General features: G+C 42.0%; 1 protein-coding gene across 3 annotated transcripts in view; it reads left to right on the top strand.

Annotated features, from left to right (window-relative positions):
- LOC117518396 (glypican-5-like) overlaps nt 1–19,815 on the top strand; it is a 126,992-nt gene that overhangs the window by 21,328 nt on the left and 85,849 nt on the right. For all 3 annotated transcript variants that reach the window (XR_004562974.1, XM_034179504.1, XM_034179505.1), the window contains one exon: nt 17,638–18,185. Coding sequence is in view for 2 of the 3 variants with exons in the window: in XM_034179504.1 (XP_034035395.1) it covers nt 17,638–18,185 (548 nt within the window). In the remaining variant the exon portion in view is untranslated. The remainder of the gene's footprint in view (nt 1–17,637; nt 18,186–19,815) is intronic.

Genomic DNA, 19,815 nt, shown 5'->3' with positions numbered 1-19,815 from the left:
TTTAGCCTTCTGTTTACAGAGTTCACCTTTCATGCCGGAGATCATGAATTCGCATCAACGCAGAGTCCAGCCGTTACATCAGCAAAGGCATCTTACAGAATAGGCTAGTTTTTAAAAGACTGATTAAAAAGGCTAGATCAGGCTGTATTTTAAAAAAATTTTATACTGTGATAATACTGAATGTTATAAAATTATGTGCCGTGTGATCCATTGTTTGCTTCTGTGACCTACAGATTTTGTGATGTCTGTCTTGGAGAATTGGGTAAATTCCAGGTGAAACCACGTCAAAATCCACTTTCATACATACTACACACCAGACTTCATAGTTTTGCATATAGCTTTGTATGTGGCAAATGTTAGCAAATGAGCATATACTAGCAGATTAAATTCTTGGCTTGCAAACAACCTCAACAATGTTTGAGACAGCTACATGCTAAGACAAGATAGCTAGCATTTGATGTATTTTATGGAAAAGGGACTGGTGTAGGGCAGGACGGTGGCTTAGTGGTTAGCACTGTTCCCTCACAGCAAGAAGGTTGTAGGATCGATTACCACCTGGGGCCTTTCAATTCAATTCCATTTATAGAGTGTCAACTCACGACAGTGTCGCCTCAAGGTGCCTTACACAAAACAGTTCAAAAATAGTTCAAAATGAGTTTAAAAAGCACAATTAAAAGATTAAAACAAGCACACTAAAAGAGTAAAAATTAAAAAGAATGCTATAACAATATTCTAACCATAGGACAGAGTGAATAGATGTGTCTTAAGTCTGGTTTTAAAAGTTTCCACCGAGTCTGACTGTCTAATTGACGCTGGGAGATCATTCCACAGCACAGGGGCACGATGAGAGAATGCCCTTTGGCCCACATGGGCACAATGAGAGAATGCCTTTGGCCCACAGACTTTTTCTTCACCTTAGGAACACAGACCAGTCCTGCATCCTGTGAACGCAAAGCCCGGGCCGGTACACAGTGATGCCGGTAACGCGTTACTCTAATCTGACCACTTTTTTAGTAACGAGTAATCTAACGCGTTAATCTTTCCAAATCAATAATCAGATTAAAGTTACTTCTCCATGTCACTGTGCGTTACTATTATTTTTCATTGTGGGTCGATAGCAGCATTAAACTTGTTCCGTGGGCAGGAGGTCGAGGTTCGACTGAACTGCCCACTTTAAGCGAGCTGTGAGCTTTTAATCCGCGGTTTTTTGCAGCTGCTCGACTCGTCCTCACCTCTTAAAGCACGGTGACAACAGTACACTTGCACTGAGCTTTACAAAGACATTTTTATACTTTTTTCCTCCTTTATTTAGAATTCTGAGCTGAGCCGCTCTGTATCTGGTCGTTAAAAACAGCTGATCCTCCGCGACACGTCAACAACTAACACTATTTTCCACTCAAATGCACCTAAACTCTCTTTCTGAGGACCACATGATGTGAAAACGCAATAAAACTTTCTTACCTGTAAATCTGGTCATGTTTTCTGCATAAATAAATGTTATCCATTCTTTGTGCTCAAACGCCAAAGCAGGGGCGAATCTAGATGGAATGGGGGCGTGGGGCAAGGATGTGCCCCCCCACAACACCCCTAGATTAAAGGTGCAATTTTGAAGCCGTTTTTTACTACAACTAATATTGCTTAAAATAATAATAATTTCGACAAGTAAAATGTTTAGAGAGAATTTAAATGTTAGAAAAATGTTAGAATTTAATAGTTACATTTATAAACAATGTAGTCTGAGTCAATCAGAGTAGAGAGATATTCCTGACTTCCTGTGACTTCCTGTTCCGGAGCACAGCGGTGTTCTGCTGTATCTGTTAGCTGTTTGAACTGAGCTGTTTGAGTTCTTTGAATTAACAGTCTTTTTCAAGACTTTTTTACTTTTTACTTTTTTTTTTTTTTTACTTTTTCACCGTGCTCCAACGCCTAAAGAAGACCTCTAACGGTCGAAACATCGCGACGGAGCACTTTTATCAGCTAACTTTCATCAGCGTTGGCAAGCTAACTAGCTTGCTAACGCTTTCGTTTTTATTTTATTTTTTAGCACTGTTGTCGTGCTGCTCCACAGCCTGTCTAGTGGATTTTTATTTTATTTTAGCGCTGTTGTCGTGCGTTACCTGTGCTGCTCCACAGCCTGTCCAGTGGATTTTTATTTTATTTTAGCACTGTTGTCGTGCTGCTCCACAGCCTGTCCAGTGGATTTTTATTTTATTTTAGCACTGTTGTCGTGCGTTACCTGTGCTGCTCCACAGCCTGTCCAGTGGATTTTTATTTTATTTTTTAGCACTGTTGTCGTGCGTTACCTGTGCTGCTCCACAGCCTGTCCAGTGGATTTTTATTTTATTTTTTAGCACTGTTGTCGTGCGTTACCTGTGCTGCTCCACAGCCTGTTCAGTGGATTTTTATTTTATTTTTTAGCACTGTTGTCGTGCGTTACCTGTGCTGCTCCACAGCCTGTTCAGTGGATTTTTATTTTATTTTTTAGCACTGTTGTCGTGCGTTACCTGTGCTGCTCCACAGCCTGTTCAGTGGATTTTTATTTTATTTTTTAGCACTGTTGTCGTGCGTTACCTGTGCTGCTCCACAGCCTGTTCAGTGGATTTTTATTTTATTTTTTAGCACCGTTGTCGTGCGTTGCCTGTGCTGCTCCACAGCCTGTCTAGTGGATTTTTATTTTGTTTTTTGCCACCGTTGTCGTGCGTTACCTGTGCTGCTCCACAGCCTGTCTAGTGGATTTTTATTTTGTTTTTTGCCACCGTTGTCGTGCGTTGCCTGTGCTGCTCCACAGCCTGTCTAGTGGATTTTTATTTTATTTTTTGCCGCCATTGTCGTGCGTTCGCTGTTGCCGTGCGTTACTTGTGCTGCTTCATGGCCTGTCTGGTGCCTTAACTAAAGCACTCCTTCTGCTGAATCACCTCTAAATTATTTACACATTATTCACTTTGCGTGTTTTTAGGAATCCACTAGGTTGCGTAGCTACTAGCTTTTAGCCGATTTAGCATGGCGGCTTCTCCTGTCTCTCCCGCACTTTTCTGCTCTGGTTGTGAAATGTTTAGTTGTTCCTCGGCTTCCTTTAGCAGTAACGGTACTTGTAATAAGTGCAGCTTATTCGTAGCTTTGGAGGCCAGGCTGGGCGAATTGGAGACTCGGCTCCGCACCGTGGAAAATTCTACAGCTAGCCAGGCCCCTGTAGTCGGTGCGGACCAAGGTGGCTTAGCCACCGTTAGTTCCCTCCTGGCAGATCCCGTGCAGTCGGGAAAGCAGGCCGACTGGGTGACTGTGAGGAGGAAGCGTAGCCCTAAACAGAAGCCCCGTGTACACCGTCAACCCGTGCACATCTCTAACCGTTTTTCCCCACTCGACGACACACTCGCCGAGGATCAAACTCTGGTTATTGGCGACTCTGTTTTGAGAAATGTGAAGTTAGCGACACCAGCAACCATTGTCAATTGTCTTCCGGGGGCCAGAGCAGGAGACATCGAAGGAAATTTGAAATTGCTGGCTAAGGCTAAGCGTAAATTTGGTAAGATTGTAATTCACGTCGGCAGTAATGACACTCGGTTACGCCAATCAGAGGTCACTAAAATTAACATTAAATCGGTGTGTAACTTTGCAAAAACAATGTCGGACTCTGTTGTTTTCTCTGGGCCCCTCCCCAATCAGACCGGGAGCGACATGTTTAGCCGCATGTTCTCCTTGAATTGCTGGCTGTCTGAGTGGTGTCCAAAAAATGAGGTGGGCTTCATTGATAATTGGCAAAGCTTCTGGGGAAAACCTGGTCTTGTTAGGAGAGACGGCATCCATCCCACTTTAGATGGAGCAGCTCTCATTTCTAGAAATCTGGCCAATTTTCTTGGATCCTCCAAACTGTGACTGTCTAGCGTTGGGACCAGGAGGCAGAGCTGTGGTCTTATACACCTTTCTGCAGCTTCTCTCCCCCTGCCATCCCCTCATTACCCCATCCCCGTAGAGACGGTGCCTGCTTCCAGACCACCAATAACCAGCAAAAATCTATTTAAGCAAAAAAATTCAAAAAGAAAAAATAATATAGCACCTTCAACTGCACCACAGACTAAAACAGTTAAATGTGGTCTATTAAACATTAGGTCTCTCTCTTCTAAGTCCCTGTTGGTAAATGATATAATAATTGATCAACGTATTGATTTATTCTGCCTAACAGAAACCTGGTTACAGCAGGATGAATATGTTAGTTTAAATGAGTCAACACCCCCGAGTCACACTAACTGTCAGAATGCTCGTAGCACGGGCCGCGGCGGAGGATTAGCAGCAATCTTCCATTCCAGCTTATTAATTAATCAAAAACCTAGACAGAGCTTTAATTCATTTGAAAGCTTGTCTCTTAGTCTTTTCCATCCAAATTGGAAGTCCCAAAAAACAGTTTTATTTGTTATTATCTATCGTCCACCTGGTCGTTACTGTGAGTTTCTCTGTGAATTTTCAGACCTTCTGTCTGACTTAGTGCTTAGCTCAGATAAGATACTTATAGTGGGCGATTTTAACATCCACACAGATGCTGAGAATGACAGCCTCAACACTGCATTTAATCTATTATTAGACTCTATTGGCTTTGCTCAAAAAGTAAATGAGTCCACCCACCACTTTAATCATATCTTAGATCTTGTTTTGACTTATGGTATGGAAATAGAAGACTTAACAGTATTCCCTGAAAACTCCCTTCTGTCTGATCATTTTTTAATAACATTTACATTTACCCTGATGGACTACCCTGCAGTGGGGAATAAGTTTCATTACACTAGAAGTCTTTCAGAAAGCGCTGTAACTAGGTTTAAGGATATGATTCCTTCTTTATGTTCTCTATTGTCATATACCAACACAGAGCAGAGTAGCTACCTAAACTCTGTAAGAGAGTTAGAGTATCTCGTCAATAGTTTTACATCCTCATTGAAGACAACTTTGGATGCTGTAGCTCCTCTGAAAAAGAGAGCTTTAAATCAGAAGTGTCTGACTCCGTGGTATAACTCACAAACTCGTAGCTTAAAGCAGATAACCCGTAAGTTGGAGAGGAAATGGCGTCTCACTAATTTAGAAGATCTTCACTTAGCCTGGAAAAAGAGTTTGTTGCTCTATAAAAAAAGCCCTCCGTAAAGCTAGGACATCTTTCTACTCATCACTAATTGAAGAAAATAAGAACAACCTCAGGTTTCTTTTCAGCACTGTAGCCAGGCTGACAAAGAGTCAGAGCTCTATTGAGCTGAGTATTCCATTAACTTTAACTAGTAATGACTTCATGACTTTCTTTGCTAACAAAATTTTGACTATTAGAGAAAAAATTACTCATAACCATCCCAAAGATGTATCGTTATCTTTGGCTGCTTTCAGTGATGCCGGTATTTGGTTAGACTCTTTCTCTCCGATTGTTCTGTCTGAGTTATTTTCATTAGTTACTTCATCCAAACCATCAACATGTTTATTAGACCCCATTCCTGCCAGGCTGCTTAAGGAAGTCCTACCATTATTTAATGCTTCAATCTTAAATATGATCAACTTATCTTTGTTAGTTGGCTATGTACCACAGGCTTTTAAGGTGGCAGTAATTAAACCATTACTTAAAAAGCCATCACTTGACCCAGCTATTTTAGCTAATTACAGGCCAATCTCCAACCTTCCTTTTCTCTCAAAGATTCTTGAGAGGGTAGTTGTAAAACAGCTAACTGATCACCTGCAGAGGAATGGTCTATTTGAAGAGGTTCAGTCAGGTTTTAGAATTCATCATAGTACAGAAACAGCATTAGTGAAGGTTACAAATGATCTTCTTATGGCTTCGGACAGTGGACTTATCTCTGTGCTTGTTCTGTTGGACCTCAGTGCTGCTTTTGATACTGTTGACCATAAAATTTTATTACAGAGATTAGAGCATGTCATAGGTATTAAAGGCACTGCGCTGCGGTGGTTTGAATCATATTTGTCTAATAGATTACAGTTTGTTCATGTAAATGGGGAATCTTCTTCACAGACTAAAGTTAATTATGGAGTTCCACAAGGTTCTGTACTAGGACCAATTTTATTCACTTTATACATGCTTCCCTTAGGCAGTATTATTAGACGGTATTGCTTAAATTTTCATTGTTACGCAGATGATACCCAGCTTTATCTATCCATGAAGCCAGAGGACACACACCAATTAGCTAAACTGCAGGATTGTCTTACAGACATAAAGACATGGATGACCTCTAATTTCCTGCTTTTAAACTCAGATAAAACTGAAGTTATTGTACTTGGCCCCACAAATCTTAGAAGCATGGTGTCTAACCAGATCTTTACTCTGGATGGCATTTCCCTGACCTCTAGTAATACTGTGAGAAATCTTGGAGTCATTTTTGATCAGGATATGTCATTCAAAGCGCATATTAAACAAATATGTAGGACTGCCTTTTTGCATTCACGCAATATCTCTAAAATCAGAAAGGTCTTGTCTCAGAGTGATGCTGAAAAACTAATTCATGCATTTATTTCCTCTAGGCTGGACTATTGTAATTCTTTATTATCAGGTTGTCCTAAAAGTTCCCTAAAAAGCCTTCAGTTAATTCAAAATGCTGCAGCTAGAGTACTGACGGGGACTAGCAGGAGAGAGCATATCTCACCCGTGTTGGCCTCTCTTCATTGGCTTCCTGTTAATTCTAGAATAGAATTTAAAATTCTTCTTCTTACTTATAAGGTTTTGAATAATCAGGTCCCATCTTATCTTAGGGACCTCGTAGTACCATATCACCCTAATAGAGCGCTTCGCTCTCAGACTGCAGGCTTACTTGTAGTTCCTAGGGTTTGTAAGAGTAGAATGGGAGGCAGAGCCTTCAGCTTTCAGGCTCCTCTCCTGTGGAACCAGCTCCCAATTCAGATCAGGGAGACAGATACCCTCTCTACTTTTAAGATTAGGCTTAAAACTTTCCTTTTCGCTAAGGCTTATAGTTAGGGCTGGATCGGGTGACCCTGGACTATCCCTTGGTTATGCTGCTTTAGACGTAGACTGTGGGGGGGTTCCCATGATGCACTGTTTCTTTCTCTTTTTGCTCTGTATGCATCACTCCGCATTTAATCATTAGTGATCGATCTCTGCCCCCCTCCACAGCATGTCTTTTTCCTGGTTCTTTCCCTCAGCCCCAACCAGTCTCAGCAGAAGACTGCCCCTCCCTGAGCCTGGTTCTGCTGGAGGTTTCTTCCTGTTAAGAGGGAGTTTTTCCTTCCCACTGTTGCCAAGTGCTTGCTCACAGGGGGTCGTTTTGACCGTTGGGGTTTTTCATAATTATTGTATGGCCTTGCCTTACAATATAAAGCGCCTTGGGGCAACTGTTTGTTGTGATTTGGCGCTATATAAAAAAAAAGTTGATTGATTGATAGGTTCGAAATTGCAAGTTTTACTGTTACAGTGCTGTCAACAGTTAAATATGAGGTCAAGAAAGACGTCTTTATTTTACTTTTTATAAAACAAGTATTTATTTTCATTGAAGTCAAGAAAGGGTGACTATAAAGTGAGTTTTGGCAAAACAGGTATCATTGTCATGTTGAGGTGGCAGAGGGTTGTTGTCGGCAGCTGGGAAAAGTAACTAAAAAAGTAACTAGTAATCTAACTTAGTTATACTTTTACAATTGAGTAATCAGTAAAGTAACTAAGTTACTTTTTCAAGGAGTAATCAGTAATCAGTAATTGGATTACTTTTTCAAAGTAACTGTGGCAACACTGCCGGTACATAGGGTTTAATTAAATTGGCTAAATAGGTCGGTGCCAGTCCATGAATAATTTTATAGGCTAACAGCAGGACCGTAAAATCTGATCTCACAGAGATAGGGAGCTAATGAAGAGATGCCAGAATAGGTGCAATGTGGTCAAACTTTCTGCTTCGTGTCAGAAGTCTGGCAGCAGCATTCTGAACCAACTGGTGACCCCTAATGCTGGACTGCGGTAACCCTGAAAGTTGGACATTGCAATAATCCAATCTGGAAGAAACACAAGCATGGATCAGGGTCTCAGCATCAGCCATAGACAAGATGGGACAAATCCTCACTATATTTCACAGATGGAAGAAGGCACTCCTCCTAATATCCCTAATGTGAATGCCAAAGGACAATGCAGGATCAAAAATCACCCCAAGATTCCTCGCCTTGTCCATATGATGTATGACACACGGACCCAGGCCAAGGGCTAGCTGGACAAATCGATGACGATATCTTGATGGACCAAGAACCACCATTTTAGTTTTATCAAAAACAGCTCTGGTTGACATTCCTGCTGTCAGCATGCCAATTGCACGCTCCCTCAATTCTTGCGACATCTGTGGCATTGTGCTGTGTGATAAAACTGCACCTTTCAATCAATCAATCAATTTTATTTATATAGCACCAAATCACAACAAACAGTTGCCCCAAGGCGCTTTATATTGTAAGGCAAGGCCATACAATAATTACATAAAAACCCCAACGGTCAAAACGACTCCCTGTGAGCAAGCACTTGGCGACAGTGGGAAGGAAAAACTCCCTTTTAACAGGAAGAAACCTCCAGCAGAACCAGGCTCAGGGAGGGGCAGTCTTCTGCTGGGACTGGTTGGGGCTGAGGGAGAGAACCAGGAAAAAGACATGCTGTGGAGTGGAGCAGAGATCAATCACTAATGATTAAATGCAGAGTGGTGCATACAGAGCAAAAGGAGAAAGAAACACTCAGTGCATCATGGGAACCCCCCAGCAGTCTAAGTCTATAGCAGCATAACTAAGGGATGGTTCAGGGTCACCTGATCCAGCCCTAACTATAAGCTTTAGCAAAAAGGAAAGTTTTAAGCCTAATCTTAAAAGTAGAGAGGGTGTCTGTCTCCCTGATCTGAATTGGGAGCTGGTTCCACAGGAGAGGAGCCTGAAAGCTGAAGGCTCTGCCTCCCATTCTACTCTTACAAACTCTAGGAACTACAAGTAAGCCTGCAGTCTGAGAGCGAAGCGCTCTATTGGGGTGATATGGTACTATGAGGTCCCTAAGATAAGATGGGACCTGATTATTCAAAACCTTATAAGTAAGAAGAAAAATTTTAAATTCTATTCTAAAATTAACAGGAAGCCAATGAAGAGAGGCCAATATGGGTGAGATATGCTCTCTCCTTCTAGTCCCCATTAGTACTCTAGCTGCAGCATTTTGAATTAACTGAAGGCTTTTCAGGGAACTTTTAGGACAACCTGATAATAATGAATTACAATAGTCCAGCCTAGAGGAAATAAATGCATGAATTAGTTTTTCAGCATCACTCTGAGACAAGACCTTTCTAATTTTAGAGATATTGCATAAATGCAAAAAAGCAGTCCTACATATTTTTTTAATATGCGCATTGAATGACATATCCTGATCAAAAATGACTCCAAGATTTCTCACAGTATTACTAGAGGTCAGGGTAATGCCATCCAGAGTAAGGATCTGGTTAGACACCATGTTTCTAAGATTTGTGGGGCCAAGTACAATAACTTCAGTTTTATCTGAGTTTAAAAGCAGGAAATTAGAGGTCATCCATGTGTTTATGTCTGTAAGACAATCCTGCAGTTTAGCTAATTGGTGTGTGTCCTCTGGCTTCATGGATAGATAAAGCTGGGTATCATCTGCGTAACAATGAAAATTTAAGCAATGCCATCTAATAATACTGCCTAAGGGAAGCATGTATAAAGTGAATAAAATTGATCCTAGCACAGAACCTTGTGGAACTCCATAATTAACCTTAGTCTGTGAAGACTAAGGCACACCTGTGCAGTAATCATGGTGTCTAATCAGCATCTTGATATGGCACACCTGTGAGGTGGGATGGATTATCTCAGCAAAGGAGAAGTGCTCACTATCACAGATTTAGACTGGTTTGTGAACAATATTTGAGGGAAATGGTGATATTGTGTATGTGGAAAAAGGTTTAGATCTTTGAGTTCATGTCATACAAAATGGGAGCAAAACCAAAAGTGTTGCCTTTATATTTTTGTTGAGTGTATTTGGACATGTGCAGAGGAGGGACCCAGGGTATATAGGGAGAAGGATGCTGAGGATGGAGCCACCAGGCAGGAGGAGAAGAGGGAGACCAAAGAGGAGGTTCATGGATGTGCTGAGAGAGGACATGCAGGTGGTTGGTGTGACAGAGGAAGATACAGAGGACAGGGTGAGATGGAAACGATGGATCTGCTGTGGGGACCCCTAACGGGAACAGCCAAAAGACAAAGAAGAAGAAGAGAGAGGACATGCAGGTGGTTGGTGTGACAGAGGAAGATACAGAGGACAGGGTGAGATGGAAACGATGGATCTGCTGTGGCGACCCCTAACGGGAACAGCCAAAAGACAAAGAAGAAGAAGAAGTATTTAGTCAGTCCCTGATTGTGCAAGTTCTCCTACTTAGAAAAATGAGAGGTCTGTAATTTTCATCATGGGTACACTTCAACTGTGAGAGACAAAATGAGAAAAAAAAATCCAGGAAATCACATTGTAGGATTTTTAAAGAATTCTTTTGTAAATTATGGTGGAAAATAAGTATTTGGTCAACTCAATACTTTGTTACATAATCTTTGCTGGCAATGACAGAGGTCAAACGTTTCCTGTAGGTCTTCATCAGGTTTGCACACACTGTAGCTGGTATTTTGGCCCATTCCTCCATGCAGATCTCCTCTAGAGCAGTGATGTTTTGGGGCAACACAGACTTTCAACTCCCGCCACAAATTCTGTATGGGGTTGAGGTCTGGAGACTGGCTAGGCCACTCCAGGACCTTGAGATGTTTTTTTACGGAGCCACTCCTTTGTTGCCCGGGCGGTGTGTTTGGGATCATTGTCATGCTGGAAGACCCAGCCACATTGCATCTTCAGTGCTCTCACTGATGGAAGGAGGTTTTGTCTTAAAATCTCACAATACATGGCCAAGTTCATTCTTAACATGGATCAGTCGTCCTGTCCCCTTTGCAGAAAAACAGCCCCAAAGCATGACATTTCCACCCCCATGCTTCACAGTAGGTGTTCTTGGAATGCAACTCAGCATTCTTCTTCCTCCAAACACGATGAGTTGAGTTTTTACCAAAATGTTCTATTTTGGTTTCATCTGACCAGATGATATTCTCCCTATCCTCTTCTGGATCATCCACATGCTGTCTGGCAAACTTCAGATGGGCCTGGACATGTACTGGCTTAAGCAGAGGGACACTCCTGGCACTGCAGGATTTGAGTCCCTCTGTGCGTAGTGTGTAGCCGTTGTTACTTTGGTCCCAGCTCTCTGTAGGTCATTCATCAGCTCCCTCCATGTAGTTCTGGGATTTTTGTTCACCGTTCTCATGATCATTTTGACCCCACAGGATGATATCTTGCGTGGAGCCCCAGATCGAGGGAGATTATCTATGGTTTTGTATGTCTTCCATTTTCTTACAATTGCTCCCACAGTTGATTTATTCACACCAACCTGCTTGACTATTGTAGATTCACTCTTCCCAGCCTGGTGCACATCTACAACTTTCTTCCTGGTGTCCTTCCACAGCTCTTTGGTCTTGGCCATGGTTGAGTTTGGAGTCTGACTGTTTGAGGCTGTGGACAGGTGTCTTTTATACAGATAATGATTTCAAACAGGTGCCATTAATACAGGTAACAGGTGGAGGACAGAAGAGCTTCTCAAAGAAGAAGTTATAGGTCTGTGAGAGCCAGAACTTTTGCTTGTTTGTGGGTGACCAAATACTTATTTTCCACCATAATTTACAAATAAATTCTTTAAAAATCCTACAGTGTGATTTCCTGGATTTTTGTTTCCTCATTTTGTCTGTCATAGTGTACCTATGATGAAAATTACAGACCTCTCTCATCTTTCTAAGTAGGAGAACCTGCACAATCAGGGACTGACTAAATACTTATTTTACCCCACTGTAGCAATGAAAGGCAATCCCAAAACTCTGTAGTATATGCCCAACAGGTGCTATATACAGAGGAAAAAGCAGGGGGCACTCGACAGATCCCTGTGGAACCCCAAATTTCATGTCACTAAGGTTAGAGGTAGTGTTATCATGTAAAACACAGTGAGAATGACTGGATAGATATGACGTTAACCATGCAAGGGCACTTCCAGTAATCCCAAACTAATACTCCAACCTATCAAATAAAATATGATGATCTATGGTATCAAATGCAGCACTAAGATCTAACAGCACCAAAACCGAAGTGGTGTCTGAATCCATTGCAAGCAGAAGATCGTTCACCACTTTAGTAAGAGCTGTCCCCGTGGAGTGGTATTTTCTAAAAGTAGATTGCAGTGGCTCAAAAAGATCATTCTCGGTAAGGTGGTCCACAAGCTGCCGTGAGACCATGTTTTCCAGAATTTTACAGCAAAATGATATATTTGATATCAGCCTAGATTAGGTTTCTTAAGTAATGGTTTAATCACTGCAGATTTAAAACATTTAGGAACAGATCCAGAAGTTAACAATAGATTAACAATTTCCAGCACAGTCAGCCCAAGAATAGACCAAAAATCCTTCAACAGTTTTGCTGGTGTGGGATCAAATAAACAGGTTGTGGTCTTTGTAGATATTACAAGTTTTATCAGCACATATAACGAGATACCATCAAACTCTGTAAATCCAGGTGTTACCCCGGCAGTGGGACCCACCTCAATAACAGGGGGCAGTGGGTGAAATAGTTTGTGCTGGGATATGTATAACCTAATATCTTCAATTTTCTTCTCAAAGTAATCCAAGAAGTCCTGTGCTAAAAAGGAAGAGTGACTTACAGGTGGCTGTCCATGAAGAAGTATTGCCACTGTGTTAAACAAGAACTTTGAGTTGCTTGTTTTATTCATCAAATCATAGTAGTAGGTCCGCTTTGTAGTTAATAGTGCATGCTTATAGTCTGAGATGGCATCACGCCATGCAAGATGGAATACTTCTAGTTTGGAACTACACCATTTCCACTCTAAAGATTTTCTTAATTTTGAAATTTAGGATTAGGCATCGAAGATTGTCAAAATCTCAGTTCACTGACACGTTGCTGTTATTATACTCAAGTGAGCAGCTGTTAGAATGAGAAACATGCATGTTCTTAAGGACTTAGTCAGCAGAATTTCTCAGGACTAAATATGAATTGTGTTATTTAGCAGCTTTTGACAAAGCTGTTCAGACATACACAAACAAAAATGCACACAACTGCTCACTGATCATCTTTGTGAAAGCTGGAGAAAAATTAGATTCTCAAAGATAAAAGTTGGGGGTCAGGTCTGTCGTCTTTCCCGTCCTTTGCCCTCTCTGTGGTTTTGCTCCCAGTTGTCTCTCCCTCTGTGTGTCCGAATGCCATCAGATTGACATCATCCTTTTTATAGTTGGCCAACTTCAAACATAGTCACGCTCCCAGACCCACAGTCTGTTTTATTAGACGCTGTCAGGTGTAGGAAACACAGCGGATCATGAGATGCGTCCCTCATTATCACCTGACTATAGATAACGGTAGTGAAAACAAGCTCTGGGATGAATTAAGTTGTGAGCTATTCTGGCTCATGTGCAGCAGGATAAATTTACTCCAAGGTCAGTGACACAGACTGTGTAACAAGGAAAAGTGATATGCCGTATGCACATGTATGGAAATGGAACATGTCTTGTCCACTTTGTGGGGATGCCATCCATCATATTCTCCATTTGAAATGGGAATAATTTTAAGCATGTGCTTTGTGAAGTTTTAACAAATGGTGTATTGGCTGAGCCCTGTATTTGGTGGAGTCCGTTAAATTGTATGACAGGTTTCGATAAATACACTCAACAAAAATATAAACGCAACACTTTTGGTTTTGCTCCCATTTTGTATGAGATGAACTCAAAGATCTAAAACTTTTTCCACATACACAATATCACCATTTCCCTCAAATATTGTTCACAAACCAGTCTAAATCTGTGATAGTGAGCACTTCTCCTTTGCTGAGATAATCCATCCCACCTCACAGGTGTGCCATACCAAGATGCTGATTAGACACCATGATTAGTGCACAGGTGTGCCTTAGACTGCCCACAATAAAAGGCCACTCTGAAAGGTGCAGTTTTATCACACAGCACAATGCCACAGATGTCGCAAGATTTGAGGGAGCGTGCAGTTGGCATGCTGACAGCAGGAACGTCAACCAGGGCTGTTGCTCGTGTATTGAATGTTCATGTCTCTACCAAAAGCCGTCTCCAAAGTCGTTTCAGAGAATTTGGCAGTACATCCAACCAGCCTCACAACCGCAGACCACGTGTAACCACACCAGCCCAGGACCTCCACATCCAGCATGTTCACCTCCAAGATCGTCTGAGACCAGCCACTCGGACAGCTGCTGAAACAATCGGTTTGCATAACCAAAGAATTTCTGCACAAACTGTCAGAAACCGTCTCAAGGAAGCTCATCTGCATGCTCGTCGTCCTCATCGGGGTCTCGACCTGACTCCAGTTTGTCGTCGTAACCGACTTGAGTGGGCAAATGCTCACATTCGCTGGCGTTTGGCACGTTGGAGAGGTGTTCTCTTCACGGATGATGCGAAGGAGATGTGTTGCACTGCATGAGGCAAATGGTGGTCACACCAGATACTGACTGGTATCCCCCCCCAATAAAACAAAACTGCACCTTTCAGAGTGGCCTTTTATTGTGGGCAGTCTAAGGCACACCTGTGCACTAATCATGGTGTCTAATCAGCATCTTGGTATGGCACACCTGTGAGGTGGGATGGATTATCTCAGCAAAGGAGAAGTGCTCACTATCACAGATTTAGACTGGTTTGTGAACAATATTTGAGGGAAATGGTGATATTGTGTATGTGGAAAAAGTTTTAGATCTTTGAGTTCATCTCATACAAAATGGGAGCAAAACCAAAAGTGTTGCGTTTATATTTTTGTTGAGTATATATATGTAATGGCATGCCAAACAGGAAAAATGAGAACATGGACATTGCAAACCTTGAATATATTGAATGAACATTGAATATATATTGAATGGAAACTTGAACATATTGAATGAACCTTGAATATATTGAATGGAAACATGAAAAAATATTGAATGAACCTTGAATATATTGAATGAACACTGAATATATATTGAATGGAAACTTGAATATATTGAATGAACCTTGAATATATTGAATGGAAACGTGAAAAAATATTGAATGAACCTTGAATATATGTTGAATGGAAACGAATATATTGACTGAGCCTTGAATATACGAGGTCTGTTAGAAAAGTATCGGACCTTTTTATTTTTTTCAAAAACCTGATGGATTTGAATCACGTGTGCTTGCATGAGCAAACCTTGAACCTTCGTGCGCATGCGTGAACTTTTTCACGCCTGTTGATTGCGTCATTTCCTGGTAAACAGCCTTTGTGTAGGACATGTGCTGTGCTCTCGGTGGATTTCCATTTCAAGGAAAAAGACGGAACGACTGGAGCAGCGCGGCATCAAATTTTGCCAGAAATTGGGCGACAGCCAGGTCGAAACCATTTGGATGATTCAGACAGCTTTCGGTGACGATGCTATGGGCATCACACATATTAAGGAGCGGTACAACTGGTTTAAAGATGTCCGCACAACGGTGGAGAGCGAGCCACGCTCCGGTCGGCCATCAACATGCTGAAATGACCAGATCATTTCCAAAGTGAATGCTGCGGGACCGTCGTGTGACTATCCGAGAAATTGCGGAAGAGGTGGACATCAGCACTTTTTCAGTACATTCCACTGTGACAGAAGATTTGGCCATGAAAAGAGTGGTGGTGAAACAGCGGAGTAAAAGCGCCTCCATGTTGAAGTCTCACAGGACATGTTGTGACATGCCCACCTCTTCCACAATTTCTCGGATAGTCACACGACTGAAAAGTCACCGAAAGCTGTCTGAATCATATGTCTGAATCAACAGTAATTTTAATGTTTTGAGAAGACCATAAAGTGGACACCATTTGACTTATGCAATTTGAAACTGTGGATATAAGTACTTTATTCTGAGAATAGCCAGCATTGATTTTATTAACATCCTGGTGTAAATAAGGTATCACCACATGTGTAGAACTCAAAAAGAATGATAGGTTGAGTTTTCATTTAAAAAAAAATAACTGCAATGTGGTAAAATGTATTCATAAATATGAAAGAACAGGCTCTTAATAATTTTTAACTATCGCATACTGTATTTCTTTTTCTCAAGATTTGTTTTTGCATAAGTTTGAAAAAACAACAGATCATAAGTTTAGGATAAATTACTTATCATGAATTTAATTTTCGAAGTGGCACTAATGACAACACTCATACTGAACATAATTTCGCTTGCATAGACTGATTTTGGAGATCAAGCAATAATTGCAGATGGGCTTTCTGAGGTCCCAGGTAGCTTTTCTGATTTACTTTTCTAACTTTTAGAATTTAGTAAATTAGTATATGGTCCATTGATACTTATGTGTAGACACTAGTCCCTAGAGGCAACTATTTTTGGTTTCAAATCTGGGCAAATGCAGTACCAGAAAATTCCGAATGTGACAAACAAGAAACAGGTGTTGTAAACAAGTCAATGCTGCTAAAAATACAAACGTGCAGAAACAAAGATACTATTCTGACATGGTTTGCACATAAGACTGGCATAGCATGTTTCAAGTACACACATATTTGACAGAAGGTGGGGGGGGGGGGATACCATATTCTGTCTCTCCTGGTTGAAAAGGTTCATGGGAGGGTTCATGGGAGTTCACCCAACCAGTCCACATGTGCTTTGTGGATCTGGAGAAGGCGTTCGACCATGTCCCTCGGGGCACCCTGTGGGGGGTGCTCTGGGAGTACGGGGTCTGGGGTCCTTTGTTAAGGGCTATCCGGTCCCTGTATGAAAGCTCTCGATTTACCGATCGATCTACGTTCCGATCCTCACCTATGGTCATGAGATTTGGCTCATGACCGAAAGAACGAGATCGCGAATACAAGCGGCCGAGATGAGTTTCCTCCGCAGGGTGGCTGGGTGCTCCCTTAGAGATAGGGTGAGGAGCTCAGTCACTCGGGAGGAGCTCGGAGTCGAGCCGCTGCTCCTCCACGTCGAAAGGAGCCAGTTGAGGTGGCTCGGGCATCTTTTCTGGATGCCCCCTGGACTCCTCGCTGGAGAGGTGTTCCGGGCACGTCCCATTGGGAGGAGGCCCCGGGGAAGACGCAGAACACACTGGAGGGACTACGCCTCTCGGCTGGCTTGGGAACACCTTGGGGTTCTCCCGGAGGAGCTGGGGGAGGTGTGTGTGAATCGGGAGGTCTGGGCGGCTTTGCTTGAGCTGCTGCCCCCGTGACCCGACTCCAGATAAAGTGGAAGAAAATGGATGGATGGATGGATGGATGGGTGGTACTGGTCTCAAGGCCATAGAGGAGTATTGGAATGCCAAAGGTTTTGTGGACTGTTAGCTTTGTTGTTATTGACAGACCAGCCGTTTTCCAGCAGCCACAAGTTAAAGGCTTATGTGTGGCTGCAGCTCGAGATTGACTGCTTTTGGTCTTATTGCCATAAACTACACAAACCAGAAACTGGACACACTGCTAACAACATTTGCTTAACATCTGTGTTTCTATGTTTCTATTTATTTCAGATGTTTGTTGGTGACTGTGCAGTTATTTTGTTTCTTTTTCACGTCCCTTTTAATTTTCTCTTGATTTGCAGAAAACTTCGAGTCGCTTGTGACCTTCACATCTAATCTGACCAGCACTCTGTTCGACAGCGCGTACTCCACCCTGGCATCTGACTGTCGCCCTCTTGTGTCTCAGCTGTTCAGTAACATCCAGCAGCACCTCTCCGGAGAGTCAAAGTCCTCCCTGGACAACGCGGTCCGCCGTTTCTACGATGACCTCTTCCCACTGGTCTACCATCGCCTGCTCAATCCTGGTATCGGCCGTGTGTCACGCCAGCATTATTTATCCATCTCCACCAATCACGATGAATGTTTGCGAATGACGCGACACGATGTCAGTCCTTTTGGTCCTTACCCTCACCTCCTGGTCAACAGCATATCGCGTGCACTGGGCATAGGCCGAGCCCTGAACCGGCTGCTGAGGCTGGCTGGAGAGGTTGTGAATGCAACTGAGAAGGCGACGTTATCCAGAGAGTGTGGGCGGGGCTTAGTGAGGATGCAGTACTGTTCCCATTGCAGAGGGTTAACATTGATACGGCCGTGTACCGGACTGTGTGTCAACATTATGAGAGGCTGTCTGGTAAGTGTTTGAATGAGTACTTAATTAACATGTCCGTCACACCTTAGATTCTACAACGTTAACAGACTTAGTAAGAATATTATGTTAATTTCAATTTAGTTCAGTGCCTTTATTATCATGTCACTGCACAGCTGTATTAGACGCCTCCAGTGGTACTTAGAATAACAGAAAACTTCACAGACACACCGATACTTTAAAAAGTCCCAATAAGTATAGACGTACTTGCACAAATTGGGATGTGATGCAACAAGATTTTAGTGCACATTTCGAATACCATTGCACATATACAGTATATTGGGAGAGACTTTTGTGGAATCTTCTAATATTCTTATTTTAAGTCGTATTGAATTGAAACGAATGCTGTTTGAGTTGGAAGAGAGGTGTTTATCTTCTTCAGCATTCTGTCGTTGGAGATGCTGCTGAGAAACTTGTCCCAGCTATTCTGCATTTATTCTGTTTTAATGCAACTCTGCTGAAACGAGACACAGACAATTTATGGATCGTCCTAATATCATAAAATGTTTCAGACACATTTGCAGTCATACAGCAAATAAGAGCCTCGTGAGGAGGACTGGCAGCATCTCCACTGTCTTACTGGGTTTTGTCCAAATTTTCTGGTCAGCTTTGTCTCATGCACAATAGGGAGACTTCATTTGAGCACAAAAAGGGAAGATTGTACTGTGTACCCTGTTAAGGAGCTTCCTGGAAGCAAATAAAGGCTTATATAAAACAACTATTAGCTTGTTTATCCTATTCAGTTAAGCAGATGAGAAAAGAAGACCAAAGGCAGGAAGAAATAAAGAGACATTAAGGCTTTCTCTAGTCTTTGGAAAAGCGAGTAGACAGACAGGTGAATGAATGAGTCCAGCCCTTCCTGTTTGTTAATAGGATAACTCAAAAACAATACATCTACAGAGCTACATCTTGTAACTCACTAAATCAACAGGACAGGTAATGCATCTGGTGAATGTTTGACGCACCACATCAAGCAGAAAAGCAACTTGTTTTGCCTGTGTAATATCCCATAGATGTGTCTGCCACCTGCTGGATGGTTTGTGGATGTTGGTTTGATGATAGATTAGTTGCAGCTGTCAATGAGGCAGACAGACAGAAATCTGGTAAATCCAAGAATTAAAATGTTACTTTCTGCCGTTAAATTCTCAAAACCCAAAGTAACACAGACACAAATCCACACAACCCTGTGGGAAGGATATATATATATATATATATATATATATATATATATATATAGCTGAAGGATGTAAATGGACTGCATTTATATAGCGCTTTTCCATCTGCTTAAGAGGCTCAAAGTGCTTTACAAATAATGCCTCAGATTCACCCCAATGTGACAGTGCTGCCATACTCACTACACACTGGGGGCAACTAGGGGATTAAAGACCTTGCCCAAGGGCCCATAATGATTTTCCAGTCAGGCTGGGATTTGAACCAAAGATCTTCTGGTCTCAAGTCCAATGCGTTAACCACTAGACCATCACCTCCCCCAATGTGGGCTTGCATACAGTCTACTCCCTTTGTTTTGACCCAGCATGGAAATTAAAAAAAAAATACTGCAAATTAAAAGTTACTATTAAGATGATTATAGCACTGTTACCTCACAGCAAGAAGG

The sequence above is a fragment of the Thalassophryne amazonica genome, chromosome 10 (assembly GCF_902500255.1).
Source record: "Thalassophryne amazonica chromosome 10, fThaAma1.1, whole genome shotgun sequence".
NCBI classification, from domain to species: domain Eukaryota; kingdom Metazoa; phylum Chordata; class Actinopteri; order Batrachoidiformes; family Batrachoididae; genus Thalassophryne; species Thalassophryne amazonica.
Note: the sequence above shows the minus strand (reverse complement) of the source record. Positions and strands in the feature narration are given on the sequence as shown.